We start from the raw sequence: 20591 nt of genomic DNA, 5'->3' as shown, positions 1-20591 counted from the left end.
GACACGATGGACCGAAAAGGCCTCCTTCCGTGCTGTAAATTTCTATGATTCTATGATCACCTTTTTCGGAAATATAGTACAAATTCGGGTGAGGGCGAGAACTTTTGCAATCATCCCTAATCGTGTGGGCAGTGCACACACTCCGACTACATCCAATCTCTGTGCTAAGTTGGCGCGCTTTAAGAGATTGAAACGTGATTAGAGTATTGGGACTAATAGCAGTCAGTGTTCGAGATGTGCACCAAAACTGCAAAGGGCATGAATGGTTAGTCGTCAAATATGGAGACCAGCCTGTAGATCAGTTCGAACTAATCTGCATCCACAATCCATGGTTGATATTCATGAGGGCATGTGTTGATAATATTTTCTGTTGGTATTTAATGGAATAATGAGCAGTGAGGTCGCGTTTGAAATGCAGCTCATGCTGGATTTATGTTTCCAGGAAACAGAATCTTCTGAATTCAAAACATATCCACACATTGTCTGTTTTGCCAGCTTACAGCAGTTAATGAAAGCAGGCGGGTGACTGCAGGCGATGTGAAGCATAGTTTCACGTGCCACTGACCTATTTCAAATATGATCTGTTTATTTTTTACTGACTCCACCTATCGGAGTCCACGTGTCTAAGCTCTGGGAGTGTAGCTAATCTTTCACATGCCTATCTCCCACATCTGTGCGTTGACAGCTGTGGCGATTGAGCGACGGTGTTAAGTCTTGGCCTTGCTGTGGTCGTTGATGCAGTGTCGCCTGCTGATGGCCGTTCCACAGAACAGTCCCGTGTGCTGGAACACTCGAACTGTCAGGATTGTTCATTTTGCACAGGCCTGAAGAATCGCACTTGAGTATAAATGTAGCGAGGGAACATCTCTGCCGTGAATCGAAGAATAGGATCTCTAACTGGGGAGAAAAGTGATGGTGGGGCTGTTTTACTGGATACAATCCAAGATGAAAAGAAAGGAAGAAAATGGAGTGATGTGCCAGTGATAGGTGCAAGATCCCTTCCAAGCCTGGGATTTTGGTAACTGCAGGAAAAAACTATTGGGATTCCTTAGAAAATGCATTGAGATGAAAGGAGCAAGTGGGTAAAATTAATTCCTCCAAGAAAAAATGTGAATAAAGGAAGAAAGAAGAGATGTTTGGGAGCTGCTGCATCTGCTCAGTATGGTCCTTGCTATCGGTACAATAGGGAATGACGGTGCCTCTATGATCAGCGTCTCGGTCTCCGTCTTGTGCTGGGTAGCGGAACCTCTAATTTAGCAACAGCTTCAACGCGTCATTCTGAATAACCTGCGCGCACATTGTGGGGGGAAAGGGAAGGCCCAAAGCCTAAGCGGCCTGACTTTTTGGATAGAGCTGATCATTTTTGGTCTGGTATTGTCCTAAATTCTGAAGGAAATTTGGAGAGAAGTTAGTTTAAATATAATCCAGTGATGGTTGACTGTGGTCTCCTCGAGCTTACTCGATTGCCCTCAGGAGTCGGGGAGGAATTTTCCAAAGTTTTTCCTGAAAGTGGCCATGTTTTTTGGAGACCCCCTGGCAGTTATCATCACTCGAGGTTGGAGGGGTGGGGGTGCACGAGGATGCACCATTTAATGAATAGGACGGCCTTCGATAGGCTGAAGGTCTTCTCTCACCTTTTTGCGTATTTGTAATACTCGGGTAAGTGGGTTGTATGCTACTGTACATAGAGCATGTGTGCCATATCAGGCAGACAGAAACTCTGCCTTTGTGGATTCCTCGGTAGCTTGATTTGGAGATTCTTACACACCCACTATTTGGCAACAGAAACAAATCTCAAAAGTCATGAGCAACCCCTGGAAATTTTTGAATGAATTTTGACACCTGTGTTGGGCCCAACAGTTGCGACACATCGCTGTGGTGCGTGACTACAGCAGTGGACGAACACTTGATGCTGTTACATTGGGATGGTGCTGTGCGATAATGTGACAGTTTCCTGGGGCGATGCATGTGTAGAGATAGAACATGTGGTTAGCTTGAAGGTTGTGTAGAAATCAAGTAAGTCAGCAATCAGAGCCGAGTGCACAATAAGCCAGCAAATATCGAAAAGAACTCCAAGAACTGACTGGGAAAACAAACCAGTGCGGGCATACGCAGAGAAGAAATTAAGAGAGAAATGCTTCTGTGTGGTTTGTTTGGTTTTAAAAAAACCGTTAACAGTTCGATTGTTTGATTTTATTTCAAGTAGCTTTTCAACAAGAAAGCTTAGCATTTTATATATATATATACATCTGACGAAGGGTCGTCGACCCGAAACGTTAACTCTGTTTCTCTCTCCACAGATGCTGCCTGACCTGCTGAGATTTCCAGCATTATCTGCTTTCATTCCAGATTTCAGCATCCGCAGTATTTTGCTTTTGTATTAGCATTTTATATCGCCCCTTTCAAGACCACCGGACGTCTCAAAGTGCTTTATAGCCAATTAAGTACTTTTTTGGAGTGTAGTCACTGTTGTACTGTGGGAAACACGGCAGCCAATTTGCACACAGCAAGCTCCCACAAACAGCAATGTGGTAATGACCAGATAATCTGTTTAATGTTGCTTGAGGGATAAATATTGGCTAGAACACCAGGGATAATTCCCCTGCTCTTCTTCAAAATAGTGCCATGGGATCTTTTACATCCACCTGAGAGGCAGACAGGGCCTCGGTTTAGCGTTTCATCCGAAAGGCGGCACCCCTGACAGTGCAGCACTCCCTCAGCACTGCACTGGAGTGTCAGCCTAGACTTTTGTGCTCAAGTCTGCTGGACTGCTAGGTTTCTGCCTAGATTTGTTAAACTCTGGAAATCCTTCTCTTGCAAAATTTCTGTCATGTATGTAGACCATGTAATCTAACTATATAGTCACACAAGGTGTGCCACCAGAGGGCACTGCAGTGGGAGACCTGAGGGTCACCTGCATAGGTGTGCAGGGCCCAGTATAAAAGACTGCCCACCATGCTTGTGCCTCACTCTGGAGTTACAATAAATGGGACTAAGGTCACAACAGCTCAAGTACCATACTAGACCTCGTGGAGTCATTCATATGAGTATTAAAGACATAACACTTTCGATTGTCTAAAGCTGTTTTTTTTTAATTGCATGCTCTGCGAACATGTATAATGAAAGCTTCTCATGCGAACTGGAGAAATAAAAATGTATCTTTGATCATAACAGCAACAGCACCATAGACAGCAGCATATAATGGTTACTGGACATGGCTAATCAGTTGCAGTTTAATTTGTTCCTTTTCTAGTTTATGTCATTATTCTGACATAGAAACATAGAAAATAGGTGCAGGAGTAGGCCATTCGGCCCTTCTAGCCTGCACTGCCATTCAATGAGTTCATGGCTGAACATGCAACTTCAGTACCCCATTCCTGCTTTCTCACCATACCCCTTGATCCCCCTAGTAGTAAGGACTTCATCTAACTCCTTTTTGAATATATTTAGTGAATTGGCCTCAACAACTCTCTGTGGTAGAGAATTCCACAGGTTCACCACCCTCTGGGTGAAGAAGTTTCTCCTCATCTCGGTCCTAAATGGCTTACCCCTTATCCTTAGACTGTGTCCCCTGGTTCTGGACTTCCCCAACATTGGGAACATTCTTCCTGCATCTAACCTGTCTAACCCCGTCAGAATTTTAAACGTTTCTATGAGGTCCCCTCTCATTCTTCTGAACTCCAGTGAATACAAGCCCAGTTGATCCAGTCTTTCTTGATATGTCAGTCCCGCCATCCCGGGAATCAGTCTGGTGAACCTTCGCTGCACTCCCTCAATAGCAAGAATGTCCTTCCTCAGGTTAGGAGACCAAAACTGTACACAATACTCCAGGTGTGGCCTCACCAAGGCCCTGTACAACTGTAGCAACACCTCCCTGCCCCTGTACTCAAATCCCCTCCATTAGACAGGTTTTTGTTTCTTAAAACTTCTGGGTTTAACTTTTTAAAATCTGTACTTTACTATTTTCCTAACAGTTCAAATCGTCGCCAAGTAAGAAGGTGTCTATAGCAGGATGGATGGTGGTGCTACCTGATGACCCAGAACACCCAGATATCTTTCAGCTAAGTGATCCAGATAAAGGTCAGCAACATATGCTGGGTTCAGACTGGAGCCTTTCTTGGGAAATGGGCCTCAATGACACAGCAACAGACCTGGTCTCCAACCTGCATTGTTTTAATATGTCTATATATCATCAAATGAAGTTTTAGCTAAATGTGGCAAAAGTAAAGTACTTTGGTTGACTGTTTTCTGGGAGAGTGATATTTTGCCTGTATGTGTGCAAGTTCGTGGGAGGGTTGGAGCAAATATACAACTCTGTGTGACGTTGCTTCTTGTTAAATTGCAGCAGAAATTCTGTCCTTGCTGTGAGTCAATGGGTGCGCCTGCAGCTTTAATCTAAAGATAACCATGTTATAGATCTGGCCTCCCACGTTCTACCCTACGTAAACTTCCAAAACTCTGCTGCAACTCACACCAAGTCCCGTTCCCCCATCACCCCTGTGCTCGCTGACCTATATTGGCTCTCAATTAAGCAACGCCTCGATTTCAAAATTCTCATCCTTGTTTTCAAATCCCTCCATGGCCTCGCCCCTCCCTATCTCTGTAATCTCCTCCAGCCCCACAACCCCCGCGAGATCTCTGCACTCCTCTATTTCTGCCCTCTTGAGCATCCCTGATTATAATCGCTTAACCATTGGCGGCTGTGCCTTCTGTTGACTAGGCCCCAAGCTCTGGAATTCTCTGCGTAAACCTCTCTACCTCTCTTTCCTCCTTTAAGACGCTCCTTAAAACCTAGCTCTTTGACCAAGCTTTTGGTCACCTGCCCTAATTTCTCCTTATGTGGCTCGGTGTCAAATTGTGTTTATCGCTCCTGTGAAGCGCCTTGAGACGATTTACATAGAAACATAGCAAATAGGTGCAGGAATAGACCATTCGGCCCTTCGAGCCTGCACCACCAGTCAATAAGATCATGGCTGATCATTCCCTCAGTACCCCTTTCCTGCTTTCTCTCCATACCCCTTGATCCCCTTAGCCGTAAGGTCCATATCTACCCCCCTCTTGAATATATCCAATGAACTGGCATCAACAACTCTCTGCGGCAGGGAATTCCACAGGTTAACAACTCTCTGAGTGAAGAAGTTTCTCCTCATCTCAGTCATAAATGGCCAATCTCTTATCCTAAGACTATGTCCCCTGGTTCTGGACTTCCCCAACATCGGGAACATTCTTCCCGCATCTAACCTGTCCTATCCTGTTTCTATGAGATCCCCTCTCATCCTTCTAAACTCCAGTGAATACAGGCTCAGTTGATCTAGTCTCTCCTCATACGACAGTCCAGCCATCCCTGGAATTAGTCTGGTGAACCTTCGCTGCACTCCCTCAATAGCAAGAACGTCCTTCCTCAGATTAGGAGACCAAAACTGAACACAATATTCCAGGTGAGGCCTCACCAAGGCCCTGTACGGCTGCAGTAAGACCTCCCTGCTCCGATACTCAAATCCCCTAGCTATGAAGACCAACATACCATTTGCCTTCTTCACCGCCTGCTGTACCTGCATGGCAACCTTCAGTGACTGATGAACCATGACACCCAGGTCTCGTTGCACCTCTCCTTTTCCTAATCTGCCGCCATTTAGATAATATTCTGCCTTCGTGTTTTTGCCCCCAACATGGATGACTTCACATTTATCCACATTATACTGCATCTGCCATGCATTTTCCCACTCACCTAATCTGTCCAAGTCACCCTGCAGCTTCTTAGCGTCCCCCTCACAGCTCACACCGCCACCCAGTTTAGTGTCATCTGCAAACTTGGAGATATTACACGCAATTCCTTCATCCAAATCGTTAATGTATATTGAAAGAGCTGGGGTCCCAGCACTGAGCCCTGCGACACTCCACTAGTCACTGCCTGCCATCTTGAAAAAGACCCGTTTATCCCGACTCACTGCTTCCTGTCTGCCATCCAGTTCTCTATCCACGTCAGTACATTACCCCCAATACCATGCGCTTTGATTTTGTACACCAATCTCTTGTGCGGGACCTTGTCAAAAGGTCCAAATACACCACATCCACTGGTTCTCCCTTGTCCGCTCTGCAAGTTACATCCTCAAACAATTCCAGAAGATTCGTCAAGCATGATTTCCCTTTCATAAATCCATGCTGACTTGGACCGATCCTGTCGCTGCTTTCCAAATGAAAGGACTTGCATTTTGCTATGTTAAAGGTGCTATATAAATGCAAGTTGTTGTTGCAGATCTTCTGACAGCCACTGTTTATCTTGTTTGTGGATTCTAATCGGGCTTGTTGAAGATTGTAGGTTTTTTTGTACCCGAAACGTTGCCTCTTTGGTTGAATCCAGAATTCCTTTATTTAATATTCAAGGAATACATCCAAAATAGAACACTAAAATCTATTGGCTTATAGATTGAGTTTTAAAAACTCTTAACCACACTTTTGCTTTAAAAGGATTAAGTGCTGTTGGCTTCCTGCTCCTGATTGCTGGAATACCAGGAGCTGAGAGGTAACCAGCCAGCCCACCCTCTCCTACCTGACCACAGACCAGCACAGCGTCAGTCACAATGAGACAATTCCTTTTTGGAACTCAAAAATCTTTGCCATAAAATCTACAACAAATAAAGAATTGTTACATAAAGTTCTCAGCTAAATACTAACTAGAAACAAATTTATTGAAATGCTTTCTAAATGAGATAACTTTGTGTTTATTTCAATGCAAACATGCTCTCATATTTCTGTTACTATGTACGCTGCGCAGTAAAATGGTTTTCTTTAAATCGATTCAATAGCAGTATTAATGAAACAGGTGTGATTGCTCAGTGCATCACCAGTGACTAGCTGAGCCACAGAAAACTAAAAATGCAAATTATTATTTAAATGGGGAAAGACTACAAAATGCTGCTGTACAGAGGGATCTGGGGTCCTTGTACATGAAATACAAAAAGTTAGTATCCAGGTACAGCAAGTAATTAGAAAGGCGAATGGAATGTTGGCCTTTATTGCAAGGGGGATGGAGTATAAAAGTAGGGAAGTCCTGCTACAACTGTACAGGGTATTGGTGAGACCACACCTGGAGTATTGCATGCAGTTTTGGTCTCCTTATTTAAGGAGGGATATAATTGCATTGGAGGCAGTTCAGAGAAGGTTTACGAGGTTGAGTCCTGAGATGAGGAGGTTGACTTATGAAGATTGAGCAGGTTGGGCCTATACTCATTGGCGTTTAGAAGAATGAGAGGTGATTTTATTGAAATGTATAAGATACTGAGGGGGCTCAACAAGGTGGATGCAGAGAGGATGTTTCCCCTCGTGGGGGAATCTAGAACCAGGGAACATAGTTTCAGAACAAGGGGTCGCCCATTGAAAACTGAGATGAGGAGGAATTTCTTCTCTGAGGGTTGTAAATCTGTGGAATTTTCTGCCCCAGAGAGCTGTGGAGGCTGGGTCATTGAATATATTTAAGGTGGAGATAGACAGATTTTTGAAGGATAAGGGAGTCAAGGGTTATGGGGAGCGGGCAGGAAAGTGGAGTTATGGCCAGGATCAGATCAGCCATGATCTTATTGAATGGCGGAGCAGGCTCGAGGGGCCAAATGTCCTACTCCTACTCCTATTTCTTATGTTTATACATACTTAAACAGTGTCTTTTGTGGTTTGATAACGCTTCTGTGAGAGGCCTTGGGACATCTCACTAAATTAAAGGCACTCGATGATTGCAAATTGGTGTCGTAACTACACATCTGCCTTTTGTTTGCAGGTAATGTTTACAAGTTCCAGACCAGCTCAAGGTTTCATGCAATATTGTGGCACAAGCATTTGGACGATGCATGCAAAAGCAATAGACCTCAGGTAGGGCCATCCAGCTGGCGTCAGACTGTGTTGAGAAGGACTACCTTACTGGTAACCACCGAAAAGAGGTCAAATTGGCCAATAAATTGTAAAATGAATCAAAGAATTAACCCAATTCATATAAACCTTGTGATTTTCGACATGCAATGAAGCACGTAATATTTTTTGCACAATGTTATTACCCGTTGTGTTGCAGTCAGTATTACTAAACACAATTGTCTGTCATGGAATGGCCCGGGCCGGTGTTCCCGGCAGGTTTGGCCTGATGGGGAAGCCAGTACTGTTCCCTCAATCATGCCTCACGTTAAAATGGCAGATTAGGCCTCGATGCCCAGTGCCTGTTTGAAGAGGACCCCTCCAGCTACAGGGCAGGAATGGAGAGGGTAAGCCCCTTAGCTTTTCCGCCAGGCAGTGGGGAGTTAAAAACGACGTCACTCATTATTCCCCGGTTAACCATAAAATTGTCTCGGTCCTTTTGCTCATTCACTGACACAGTAGATGAGTGGTAGTGGGCCACCCCGACCTGTGTGAGAACACCACCGCAGGTCGGGGCTATAAATGGAGCTGGAGCGCCGGGCCCTGGAATATCGTGGGCGGAGGTGCGGCGAGGATGCGGGGCCCAGAAGAGCCGAGGGCCCAGGGGCAGCACGGGCCAGCCCACACTGCGCTATGTGTGCACAGTAGGTCCGTGCAGCAAAGCAGGTCTCCAGTTGTCCTGGTTAACCCTTGCCACTGTACCAAGACCTAGCTCTGTCAAGCCCGTGTGGTGGCTGATGTGCAAGTCACCACACGTTAAAAAAATCTACGCACAGGCATCTTCCACCCCCTCAATTGGAGTTCAAGACTGGAAAAGAATTAGAAAGAAATCGAAAGGTGACATCACAGCCAAGGGGGTAAGTGATTAACTAGTGATTGGTAAGTAGTTTTTCTTTTTCTTTTCTATATCAGTAAGTAACCTTTAGCATTGTTGTTGCCAATTTAAGTTTATCTAAGGGTTAAGTCATGGCAGCAGAGCTCGGACACGCGTTAAGCTCCTCCTGTACTATGTGGGAAGTCAGGTACGCTTCCGGTGTCCCTGACGACTACGTGTATGGGAAGTGCATCCGCCTGCAGCTCCTGACGGACCGCATTACGGCACTGGAGCTACGGGTGGATTCACTCTGGAGCATCCACGATGCTGAGAATGATGTGAATAGCACGTTCAGTGAGTTGTCCTTACCGCAGGTGAAGGGTACACAGCCAGATAGGGAATGGATGACCAACAGGAAGAGCTGTGCACGGGTCCCCTGCGGTCATCCCCCTGCAAAACAGATACACCGCTTTGGGTACTGTTGAGGGGGATGACTCATCAGGGGAGGGCAGCAGCAGCCAAGTTCATGGCACCGTGGCTGGCTCTGCTGCACAAGAGGGCAGGAAAAAGAGTGAGAAGGCTATAGTGATAGGGGATTCTGTTGTGTATCTCTAAAAGCATGCACTCCCATGTTCCGCCACCAGGGAGCTCATCCCCTAAAGTCCCAAGGGATCCCAGCATCCCTTGGGAGCACTGTATATAAGCCGGCCCCTAAGGCCTGTTCCTCACTGTGGACTGTCTTATTAAAGACTGAGGTCACCGTTACTTTAACCTCCCTGTGTGCAGCCTCAGCTGTGTTAGGAACACAATGGATTCAATTGTAAGGGGAATAGATAGACGTTTCTGCGGCCGCAACCGAGACTCCAGGATGGTATGTTGCCTCCCTGGTGCAAGGGTCAAGGATGTCTCGGAGCGGGTGCAGGGCATTCTGAAAAGGGAGGGTGAAGAGTCAGTTGTTGTGGTGCATATAGGTATCAACGATATAGGTAAAAAACGGGATGAGGTCCTACAAGACAAATATAGAGAGCTAGGAGCTAAATTTAAAAAGTAGGACCTCAAAAGTAGTAATCTCAGGATTGCGACCAGTGCCACGTGCTAGTCAGAGTAGGAATCGCAGGATAGCTCAAATGAATACGCGGCTTGAGGAGTGTTGCAGAAGGGAGGGATTCAAATTCCTGGGACATTGGAACCGGTTCTGGGGGAGGTGGGACCAGTACAAACCGGACGGTCTGCACCTGGGCAGGACCGGAACCAATGTACTCGGGGGAGTGTTTGCTAGTGCTGTTGGGGAGGAGTTAAACTAATACGGCAGGGGGATGGGAACCTATGCAGGGAGACAGAGGGAAGTAGAATGGGGGCAGAAGCAAAAGATAGAAAGAAGAAAAGTAAAAGTGGAGGGCAGAGAAACCTAAGGCAAAAAATAAAAAGGGCCACATTACACCAAAAATCTGAAGGGGCAAAGAGTGTTAGAAAGACAAGCCTGAAGGTTCTGTGCCTCAATGCGAGGAGTATTCGGAATAAGGTGGACGAATTAACTGCGCAGATAGCAGTTAACGGGTATGATGTAATTGACATCACGGAGACATGGCTCCAGGGTGACCAAGGCTGGGAACTCAACATCCAGGAAAGATAGACAGAAAGGAAAAGGAGGCGGGGTGGCATTGCTGGTTAAAGAGGAAATTAATGCAATAGTAAGAAAGGACATTAGCGTGGATGATGTGGAATCGGTATGGGTGGAGCCACGGAATACCAAGGGGCAGAAAACGCTAGTGGGAATTGTGTACAGACCACCAAACAGTAGTAGTAAGGTTGGGGACAGCATCAAACAAGAAATTAAGGATGCATGCAATAAAGGTACAGCATTAATCATGGGTGACTTTAATCGACACATAGATTGGGCTAACCAAACTGGTAGCAATGCGGTGGAGGAGGATTTCCTGGAGCGTATTGGGGATGGTTTTCTAGATCAATATGTTGAGGAACCAACTAGGGAGCTGGCCACCCGAGACTGGGTGATGTGTAATGAGAAAGGGCTAATTAGCAATCTTGTTGTGCGAGGCCCCTTGGGGAAGAGTGATCATAACATGGTAGAATTATTTATTAAGGAGAGTGACACAGTTAATTCAGAAACTAGGGTACTGAACTTGAGGAAAGGTAACTTCGATGGTTTGAGGCATAAATTGGCTAGAATAGACTGGCAAGTGATACTTAAAAGGGTGGAGCCCTTTAGATAGATAGATTTTTAACCAATAAGGGAATTAAGGGCTATGGGGAGCGGGCGGGTAAGTGGAGCTGACTCCACGGCCAGATCAGCCATGATCTTTTTGAATGGCGGAGCAGGCTCGAGGGGCTAGATGGCCTACTCCTGTTCCTAATTCTTATGTTCTTATGTTCTTATTGATGGTCGATAGACAATAGCAAACATTTAAAGATCACATGGATGAACTTCAACAATTGTACATCCCTGTCTGGCGTAAAAATAACACGGGGAAGTTGTCTGAACCGTGGCTAACAAGGGAAATTAAGGATAGTGTTAAATCCAAGGAAGAGGCATCTAAATTGGCCAGAAAAAGCAACAAACCTGAGGACTGGGAGAAATTTAGAATTCAGCAGAGGAGGACAAAGGGTTTAATTAAGAGGGGGAAAATAGAGTACGAGAAGAAGCTTGCCGGGAACATAAAACTTGACTGCAAAAGCTTCTATAGATATGTGAAGAGAAAAAGATTAGTGAAGACAAACGTAGGTCCCTTGCAGTCGGATTCAGGTGACTTTATAATGGGGAACAAAGAAATGGCAGACCAATTGAACAAATACTTTGGTTCTGTCTTCACGAAGGAAGACACAAATAACCTTCCGGAAGTACTAGGGGACCGAGGGTCTAGTGAGAAGGAGGAACTGAAGGATATCCTTAATAGGCGTGAAATTGTGTTAGGGAAATTGACGGGATTGAAGGCCGATAAATCCCCGGGGCCTGATACTCTGAATCCCAGAGTACTTAAGGAAGTGGCCCTAGAAATAGTGGATACATTGGTGATCATTTTCCAACAGTCTATTGACTCTGGATCAGTTCCTATGAACTGGAGGGTAGCTAATGTACACAACTTTTAAAAAAGGGAGAGAGAAAGCGGGTCATTATAGACCGGTTAGCCTAACATCAGTAGTGGGGAAAATGTTGGAATCAATTATTAAGAATGAAATAGCAGCGCATTTGGAAAGCAGTGACAGGATCGGTCCAAGTCAGCATGGATTTATGAAGGGGAAATCATGCTTGACAAATCTTCTGGAATTTTTTGAGGATGTAACTAGCAGAATGGACAAGGGAGAACCAGTGGATGTGGTGTATTTGGACTTTCAAAAGGCTTTTGACAGGGTCCCACACAAAGGATTGGTGTGCAAAATCAAAGCACATGGTATTGGGGATAGAGAACTGGTTGGCAGACAGAAAGCAGAGAGTCGGGATAAACGGGTCCTTTTCAGAATGGCAGGCAGTGACAAGAGAAGTGCCGCAGGGCTCAGTGCTGGGACCCCAGCTCTTTACAATATACATCAATGATTTGGATGAAGGAATTGAGTGTAATATCTCCAAGTTTGCAGATGACACTAAGTTAGGTGACGGTGTGAGCTGTGAGGGGGACACTAGGAGGCTGCTGGGTGACTTGGACAGGTTAGGTGAGTGGGCAAATGCATGGCAGATGCAGTATAATGTGGATAAATGTGAGGTTATCCACTTTGGGGGCAAAAACGCCAAGACAGAATATTATCTGAATGGCGGCAGATTAGGAAAAGAGGTGCAATGAGACCTGGGCGTCATGGTTCATCAGTCATTGAAAGTTGGCATACAGTTGCAGCAGGCGGTGAAGAAGGCAAATGGTATGTTGGCCTTCATAGCTAGGGGATTTGAGTATAGGAGCAGGGAGATCTTACTGCAGTTGTACAGGGCCTTGGTGAGGCCTCACCTGGAACATTGTGTTCAGTTTTGGTCTCCTAATCTGAGGAAGGTTCACCAGATTGATTCCCAGGATGGCAGGACTGACATATGAGGAGAGACTGGATCAACTGGGCCTTTATACATTGGAGTTTAGAAGGATGAGAGGGGATTTCATAGAAACATATAAGATTAGAAACATACAAAATAGGCCATTCGGCCCTTCGAGCCTGCACCGCCATTCAATAAGATCATGGCTGATCATTCCTTCAGTACCCCTTTCCTGCTTTTTCTCCATACCCCTTGATCTCCTTAGCCATAAGGGCCATATCTAATTCCCTCTTGAATATATCCAATGAACTGGCATTAACAACTCTCTGCGGCAGGGAATTTCACAGGTTAACAACTCTCTGAGTGAAGAAGTTCCTCCTCATCTCAGTCCTAAATGGCCTACCCCTTATCCTAAGGTTATGTCCCCTGGTTCTGGACTTCCCCAACATCGGGAACATTCTTCCTACATCTAACCTGTCCAGTCCCGTCAGAATCTTATACGTTTCTATGAGATCCCCTCTCATCCTTCTAAACTCCACTGAATAAAGGCCCAGTTGATCCAGTCTCTCCTCATATGACAGTCCAGCCATCCCTGGAATCAATCTGGTGAACCTTCGCTGCAGTCCCTCAATAGCAAGAACGTCCTTCCTCAGATTAGGAGACCAAAACTGAATACAATATTCCAGGTGAGGCCTCACCAAGGCCCTGTACAACTGCAGTAAGACCTCCATGCTCCTATACTCAAATCCCCTAGATATGAAGGCCAACATACCATTTGCCGCCTTCACCGCCTGCTGTACCTGCATGCCAACTTTCAATGACTGATGAACCATGACACCCAGGTCCTGTTGCACCTCTCCTTTTCCTAATCTGCCACCATTCAGGTAATATTCTGCCTTCATGTTTTTGCCCCCAAAATGGATAACCTCACATTTATCCACATTATAGTGCATCTGCCATGCATTTCCCCACTCACCTAACCTGTCCAAGTCACCCTGCAGCCTCTTAGCGTCCTCCTCACAGCTCACACCACCACCCAATTTAGTGTCATCTGCAAACTTGGAGATATTACACTCAATTCCTTCATCTAAATCGTTAATGTATATTGTAAAGAGCTGGGGTCCCAGCACTGAGCCCTGTGGCACTCCACTAGTCACTGCCTGCCATCCTGAAAAGGACCTGTTTATCCCGACTTTCTGCTTTCTGTCTGACGGGTCGGGACAGGTTAGATGCAGGTAGAATGTTCCCGATGTTGGGGAGGTCCGGAACCAGGGGACACAGTTTTCGGATAAGGGGTAGGCCATTTAGGACTGAGATGAGGAGAAACTTCTTCACTCAGAGTTGTTAACCTGTGGAATTCCCTGCTGCAGAGAGTTGTTGATGCCAGATCATTGGATATATTCAAGAGGGAGTTAGATATGGCCCTTACGGCTAAGGGGATCAAGGGGTATGGAAAGAAAGCAGGAAAGGGGTACTGAGGGAATGATCAGCCATGATCTTATTGAATGGTGGTGCAGGCTCGAAGGGCCGAATGGCCTACTCCTGCACTTATTTTCTATGTTTAACATCGGGTTCTTCATTGAAACATCTGTGAACTCATGTGGAAGCAAGTCATCCTTGTTCGAGGGACTGCCTTTAATGATGAGATGGTGTCCAAGCCATTGCAGTAACAGCATCTAAACCCAATAGTTTATAAAATTAGGGGTCGGGGGGCGGGGTTAGTTTTCTTCTCCCTATCTGGAAAGTTTGTGATTTTATTTCTCTGCTAATCACTCACTGAGTGATATGGGTACATTTGTGAAGGAGGATTGGCCAGCAGTGGCTGGAGATAAAAGTGACCATTGCTTTTGAGGAACACAGGATCCGGGTGCCAAGCCACTTGGTCCTAGTTTCAGATTTGGACTTTGGGAGTTTACGAGGTCTTATTTACAACACGAATGTCAGAATTAACGTATGAATCCATCACCGTTTTTATAGACAAAATGGTGTGCAAGATGATTCACAACATTTTTGAATGTGCTGGTTCCAGTAATTGACCATTAATACTCCTGGTTACAGCAAGAGTCTGTGAATGTACTCATTGCCTATAAAAGGTGAAAATAAGTTGACATGTCATTAAATAGAAATAATGTGGTTGTTTTATTTTCTTAATAAAGTAGCTGCCAGGTTTTCAGTTTAAAATGATGTATCGCACTCCATTTAAGCACATGAAGTTAAAGGGCATGTTACCCTTGTGTATCTCAATATTATTACCTCACCCGGCAGCAGCGATTGAGTGAGCTGAGTTCATAAGAACATAAGAAATAACAATAGGAGTAGGCCATTTGGCCCCTCGAGCCTGCTCCGCCATTCAATAAAATCATGGCTGGTGTGATCTTGGCATCAACTCCACTTCCCTGCCCGCTCCCCATAACCCTGGACTCTGTCAGAAATCTGTCCATTAAATGTAGTATCACCAAATTTGCGGATGACACTAAGTTGGGTGGCAGTGTGAGCTGCGAGGAGGATGCTATGAGGCTACAGAGTGACTTGGATAGGTTAGGTGAGTGGGCAAATGCGTGGCAGATGAAGTATAATGTGGATAAATGTGAGGTTATCCACTTTGGTGGTAAAAACAGAGAGACAGACTATTATCTGAATGGTGACAGATTAGGAAAAGGGAAGGTGCAACGAGACCTGGGTGTCATGGTACATCAGTCATTGAAGGTTGGCATGCAGGTACAGCAGGCGGTTAAGAAAGCAAATGGCATGTTGGCCTTCATAGCGAGGGGATTTGAGTACAGGGGCAGGGAGGTGTTGCTACAGTTGTACAGGGCCTTGGTGAGGCCACACCTGGAGTATTGTGTACAGTTTTGGTCTCCTAACTTGAGGAAGGACATGCTTGCTATTGAGGGAGTGCAGCGAAGATTCACCAGACTGATTCCCGGGATGGTGGGACTGACCTATCAAGAAAGACTGGATCAACTGGGCTTGTATTCACTGGAGTTCAGAAGAGTGAGAGGGGACCTCATTGAAACGTTTAAAATTCTGACGGGTTTGGACAGGTTAGATGCAGGAAGAATGTTACCAATGTTGGGGAAGTCCAGAACCAGGGGTCACAGTCTAAGGATAAGGGGTAAGCCATTTAGGACCGAGATGAGGAGAAACTTCTTCACCCAGAGAGTGGTGAACTTGTGGAATTCTCTACCACAGGAAGTAGTTGAGGCCAATTCACTAAATATATTCAAAAGGGAGTTAGATGAAGTCCTTACTACTCGGGGGATCAAGGGGTATGGCGTGAAAGCAGGAAGTGGGTACTGAAGTTTCATGTTCAGCCATGAACTCATTGAATGGCGGTGCAGGCTAGAAGGGCTGAATGGCCTGCTCCTGCACCTATTTTCTATGTTTCTATGTTTCTATCTCCATCTTAAATATGTTCAGTGACCCAGCCTCCACAGCTCTCTGGGATAGAGAATTCCAAAGATTCACGACCCTCTCAGAGAAGAAATTCCTCCTCATCTCCGTTTTAAACTATGCCCTCTAGTTCTAGATCCCCCACGAGGAGAAACATCCTCTCTGCATCTACCCTGATAAGCCCCCTCAGAATCTTATATGTTTCAAGATCACCTCGCATTCTTCTAAACTCCAATTGAGTATAGGCTCAACCTTTCTTCATAAGACAACCCCTTCATCTCCGGAATCAACCTGGTGAATCTTCTCTGAACTGTCTCCAATGCAGGTATATCCCTCCTTAAATACGGAGACCAAAACTGTACACAATACTCCAGGTGTGGTCTTGCCCTGTACAGTTGTAGCAAGACTTCCCTACTTTTATACTCCATCCCCTTTATAGTAAACGCGAACATTCTGTTTGCCTTCCTAATTACTTGCCGTACCTACATGCTAAATGTTTGCATTTTAAGGACCCCCAGATCCCTCTGTACCGCAGCATTTTGTAGTCTCTCTCCGTTTAAATAATAATTTGCTTTATTATTCTTCCTACTAAAGTGGATAACCTCACATTTTCCCACATTATACTCCATCTGCAAAATTTTTGCCCATTCATAAGCAAATTTGGCTACAGTACACTCAGTCCTTTCATCCAAGTCATTAATCTAGATCAGTGCCCCAGCACTGATCCCTGTGGCACCCCACTCGTTACTGGTTGCCAACCTGAAAATGACCCATTTATCCCGACACTCTGTTCTCTGTTAGGTAGCCAAGCCTCTATCCATGCTAATAATTTTAACCCCCCCAACCCCCATGAATTCCTTTGATTTGAGGTTTACTTTTACACCTTATTTATATTCAGCAATTATGGCCTTTGGATTAAGGGGCGGATTCAGAAATTGTTGACAACACTACATCAATCACGTACATCAATGTTAAAGTTGCATTGCTGCCCGAGGATAAAATGGCAGCCCCAATGGCAAGTTAATGCGAACAGCAAGCCATGTGACCTTTGCTGTTGCCTCTCGTCACCACTTTCCCCTCGAGGTGTTAGCTCATTTGTAGGTTAACTCGAATGTATTCCTGCAAGCCTCCAGGGCTCAAGGGATGTGCAAGTGCAGCCATGTAAAGACCGCCATTGACTCATGTTCCCGTTCCGTCTGCTTTCAGATACCCACGAACCTTATGTCGTTTGAGTGAAGATATGGATCCAGTACACGTGACGTGATCAAAGTGCCAACCCAAGCTATGGGAAATAAAACTTTTAAATGGATTACAAAAACAAAAAGTGAAGGAAAAAAAAACAATCTTATGAGGAGAAATTTGTGCATCAACTGCCAGCGTTGAATACTGAAGCACTTTTTTGGAAGCTTACCATGTGACCCCGAAATGATTTTGGTCTGTCTTGGAAGAGGAAGTGAACAACTGCTCCTAATGTATGGTACCGGCTGCAGAAATTAGGCACAGTTTCAGCATTGGCGAAACTACTAACTGACTACACCGCACAGTTGTTCACCAAGGAACTGTGCGTAATAACTGTTGCCTACATTTTTTTTTTTAAATGTTTGTTTTTATTCTTAAGCTGCTTTATTGTAATGGAACAATTTTTAGCCCATGTTGGGTGTTAACTTTCTTATGCACAAAAAAAATACTACTGACAGTGTTAACAGGCTGCATTGAGTGGCATTTAGAATAGTAAATCAGTGAATAAGAGGTTTTTTTTAAATGAAGTGCACTGAATTGTTTGGCACTGTGGTTGCCTCAAAATTGTCTGCATCGGTGATAGTTCTTTCACTGTTCTTGCATTCTTTAGCTGGTGGAGTTTGAACCCATTGTAACATTCGAGCAAACGTAACAGTTCATGCCAATCACCCCCGCCCCGCCCCCCCCCCCCCCCCCCCCAAGCCAATTTTTTGGTTGAGGCCCTTGCCCTGCCCACCAACTCTCTTGCTGCCAACACCAGCCCACCCCATGCCAGGCAGTATTTCTAAGTTACTGGGCGGACGTTGTGCTCCTCAGTCTTTTCCAGTGCCACTCTCTAACTGGCCACTGGGGGGTGCATCAGAGCAGTGGTGGGCTAAAGACTCCCTATAGAGAAGCATTCTGTCCACAGTACTGCCAGGCAAAGAAACCACCACATATCCGATCAAATGAATAATAGATCTGCTTTATCGTGTTGGACTCTGTGCTTTACATCATCGGGTTATGTCAGTTATAATACTATTGTTTACAGCACAAGTTAAACATGTTATCCTCTCAACAAATTTGGATAATGCCCATCATTTTATTCTGCCATTCAACTTTCTAGTCAATTTCTCAATATCTATTTCATGATCCAATTGAAATTACTTTTACGTACTTTTGCAAAAGGTCCCAGGTATGTAATATATGATGACCCACATTTGCTGTGTATTATTTAAAGAGTGTACATAGTAGCTAACGCACAGACAGGGTATGTTAACACAGCCAGGGTTCACAGGGCTTTATAGTCAACATAAATTAAACTTGAATGATTTCTCAACATTATCTGAACCCCTGAGATGTGTTAGAACTTGTAAAATATTCCATGCCACTGTGTATTTAGTTGTTTCCACAAAAAGTATTCTGTTCGTACAACACTGAGATTTTTAAATATATATCTGTCAGACAACCTAAGTGACTAGGTCCATTCATTCTATCAACTTAACCCTCTAATCCTACTGAAAGGAGGCTGTGCTGCCTGCCACTTCTAGAGATCGGGCACAGGCCGCAGACAGGAGTTACAGACTGCCCTCCATGTTGCATTAATTTGCAGATTCTCTGGAAAGAGATGAAAAACTGCTCAGATTTTCTGTGCAGGCGCCAGAATGTTTCTCCTCTCCGAGTATATAAAAAAAAAATACAAAAAGTACCATCAAAACTCACAATTTAGCACTATACGGAAGTAAATATGCAGTTCCACAAAGAGGAAAGATACTGGTCAGCACCTGTGATTCCTTGTATACCTGGTCCCCAGGCTCAGTTGTGTTTGGAAGGGGACTGAATAGGGCCAGGTGTCGCCCTGAACTGCTGGATCGAGAGCAGGCGTTTGAAATGGTTCATCTGTCCGCCCTTTTGGTCGCGCAGTTGTATTGTTACCAACGGAACACTGTCAAACAGCAAACAGACTTTGATTTAAAATGTTTTTTCATTTGTTTGCCATTATCGTGAGTGACAGGGCTGAAACCTAATGCCAGTTCTGTAACTGCACGCAGCGTACTTTGTTTTGGACCAGACGGGTGATGCAGGCAGTACCATGAGTTATTTGTACCCCTGTTTTGGCAGTGGTTTGCAGGAAAGGTTTCAGTTGTCGTGACACACACAGGTGCGTTGTGCAGGAACATAAATGATTAACATATATTAAGCTCTAATATCCTCTTTCCCAGACCCCATGACATAATTCTAGGATCTAAACCTAGTTTTAGTCACTGTTAACATCAGAAAATGGCAGCTTGGTATATACAGGACTTGCTATAGGCAGAGCACCATGATCACTATTTTACCAAGCTGAAAACCTTGTGTTAGGTGCTCCAATTAATACTTTTTTTTAATTACAGCTGTTAAACTTGTGCTGCGTTGTCCAATTACAATCTAAAATTTTATTTTCTCACTTCACAAAGATATTTTTTTGACACTTGAATTCAAATGTTCACTAAATGTCAGTGTGGTAGAATGGTTGCTGTTTGCCTCAATTGCAGATACAATCACTCTCAAACCAACAAGGGTGGCCAGAGACATTTGGTGGAGCTGATGTGAACTCTAACCACAAACTATGCTGTGTGAATTCACGTTTCGCTGTTAAAATTTGGTAACTGCAGCCTTTTGTGCACCGATATCCACTGAGGTGCGAGTGACTTGTCAGTTTGCTTGAATGCAATGGGTTTCACTTCTGTAAAGTGCAAAATAAAAGCACATTTGTTCAGCTGAGACAAGTGCAGGATCAGTGGACATTGCTACTGTGAGTTTTTACACTTCGGATGGTCAACAAGATGGTCTGTAAATTTTCATACAGTTCCAAGAAAAAAAAATGGTAACAAGACGAAGGTTATTCGCATGCCATTTGTGATGTGTTTCTTTCTACAACTGCTGAGCTAATCTGTTTTAACCACTGAACTCAGACTGCCCCAATGGATGTTCTTTGCTAAATTATTTGTTACCTCAGGCTTGTATCAAGTTGCTGTTTTGTCAGCTTGTTACATTGATGACGCAGTTTCACTTGCTCAATAAACAAATTGCTGTTTAAAAAAAAGAGTTCTTTTGATTGTAATACTCTGGATAGTCTTTTGTAGCAAATGTGCTTTTTTATATATAACACAAGCTTGGTGAAAGCTTAAAAGTGTCATTTGTCTTAAAGTGTCAGAGTTTGTTACAAGACCCATCAGAAGAATACATTAGAAGATTAAAGAAAGACTTGCATTTATATAGCACCTTTCACGACCACCGGATATCTCAAAG

At 44.6% G+C, this 20591-nt stretch overlaps 1 protein-coding gene across 5 annotated transcripts in view; it reads left to right on the top strand.

Annotated features, from left to right (window-relative positions):
- LOC139232442 (ras-specific guanine nucleotide-releasing factor RalGPS1-like) overlaps positions 1 to 20350 on the top strand; it is a 1066646-nt gene extending 1046296 nt beyond the window's left edge. For 4 of the 5 annotated variants that reach the window (XM_070862624.1, XM_070862625.1, XM_070862622.1 and 1 more), the window contains 3 exons: positions 3975 to 4080; positions 7772 to 7863; positions 17289 to 20350. In XM_070862624.1, coding sequence (XP_070718725.1) covers positions 3975 to 4080; positions 7772 to 7863; positions 17289 to 17318 — 228 coding nt within the window. In that variant the 3' untranslated portion in view covers positions 17319 to 20350. Of the gene's footprint in view, positions 1 to 2300; positions 2619 to 3974; positions 4081 to 7771; positions 7864 to 17288 lie in introns of those variants that run through there. The other variant, XM_070862626.1, reaches the window with a different exon arrangement.
- The last annotated feature ends 241 nt before the right edge of the window (positions 20351 to 20591 follow it).

This window comes from Pristiophorus japonicus, chromosome 20, assembly GCF_044704955.1.
Source record: "Pristiophorus japonicus isolate sPriJap1 chromosome 20, sPriJap1.hap1, whole genome shotgun sequence".
NCBI lineage: Eukaryota > Metazoa > Chordata > Chondrichthyes > Pristiophoridae > Pristiophorus > Pristiophorus japonicus.
This window is presented reverse-complemented; position numbering and strand designations above follow the sequence as displayed.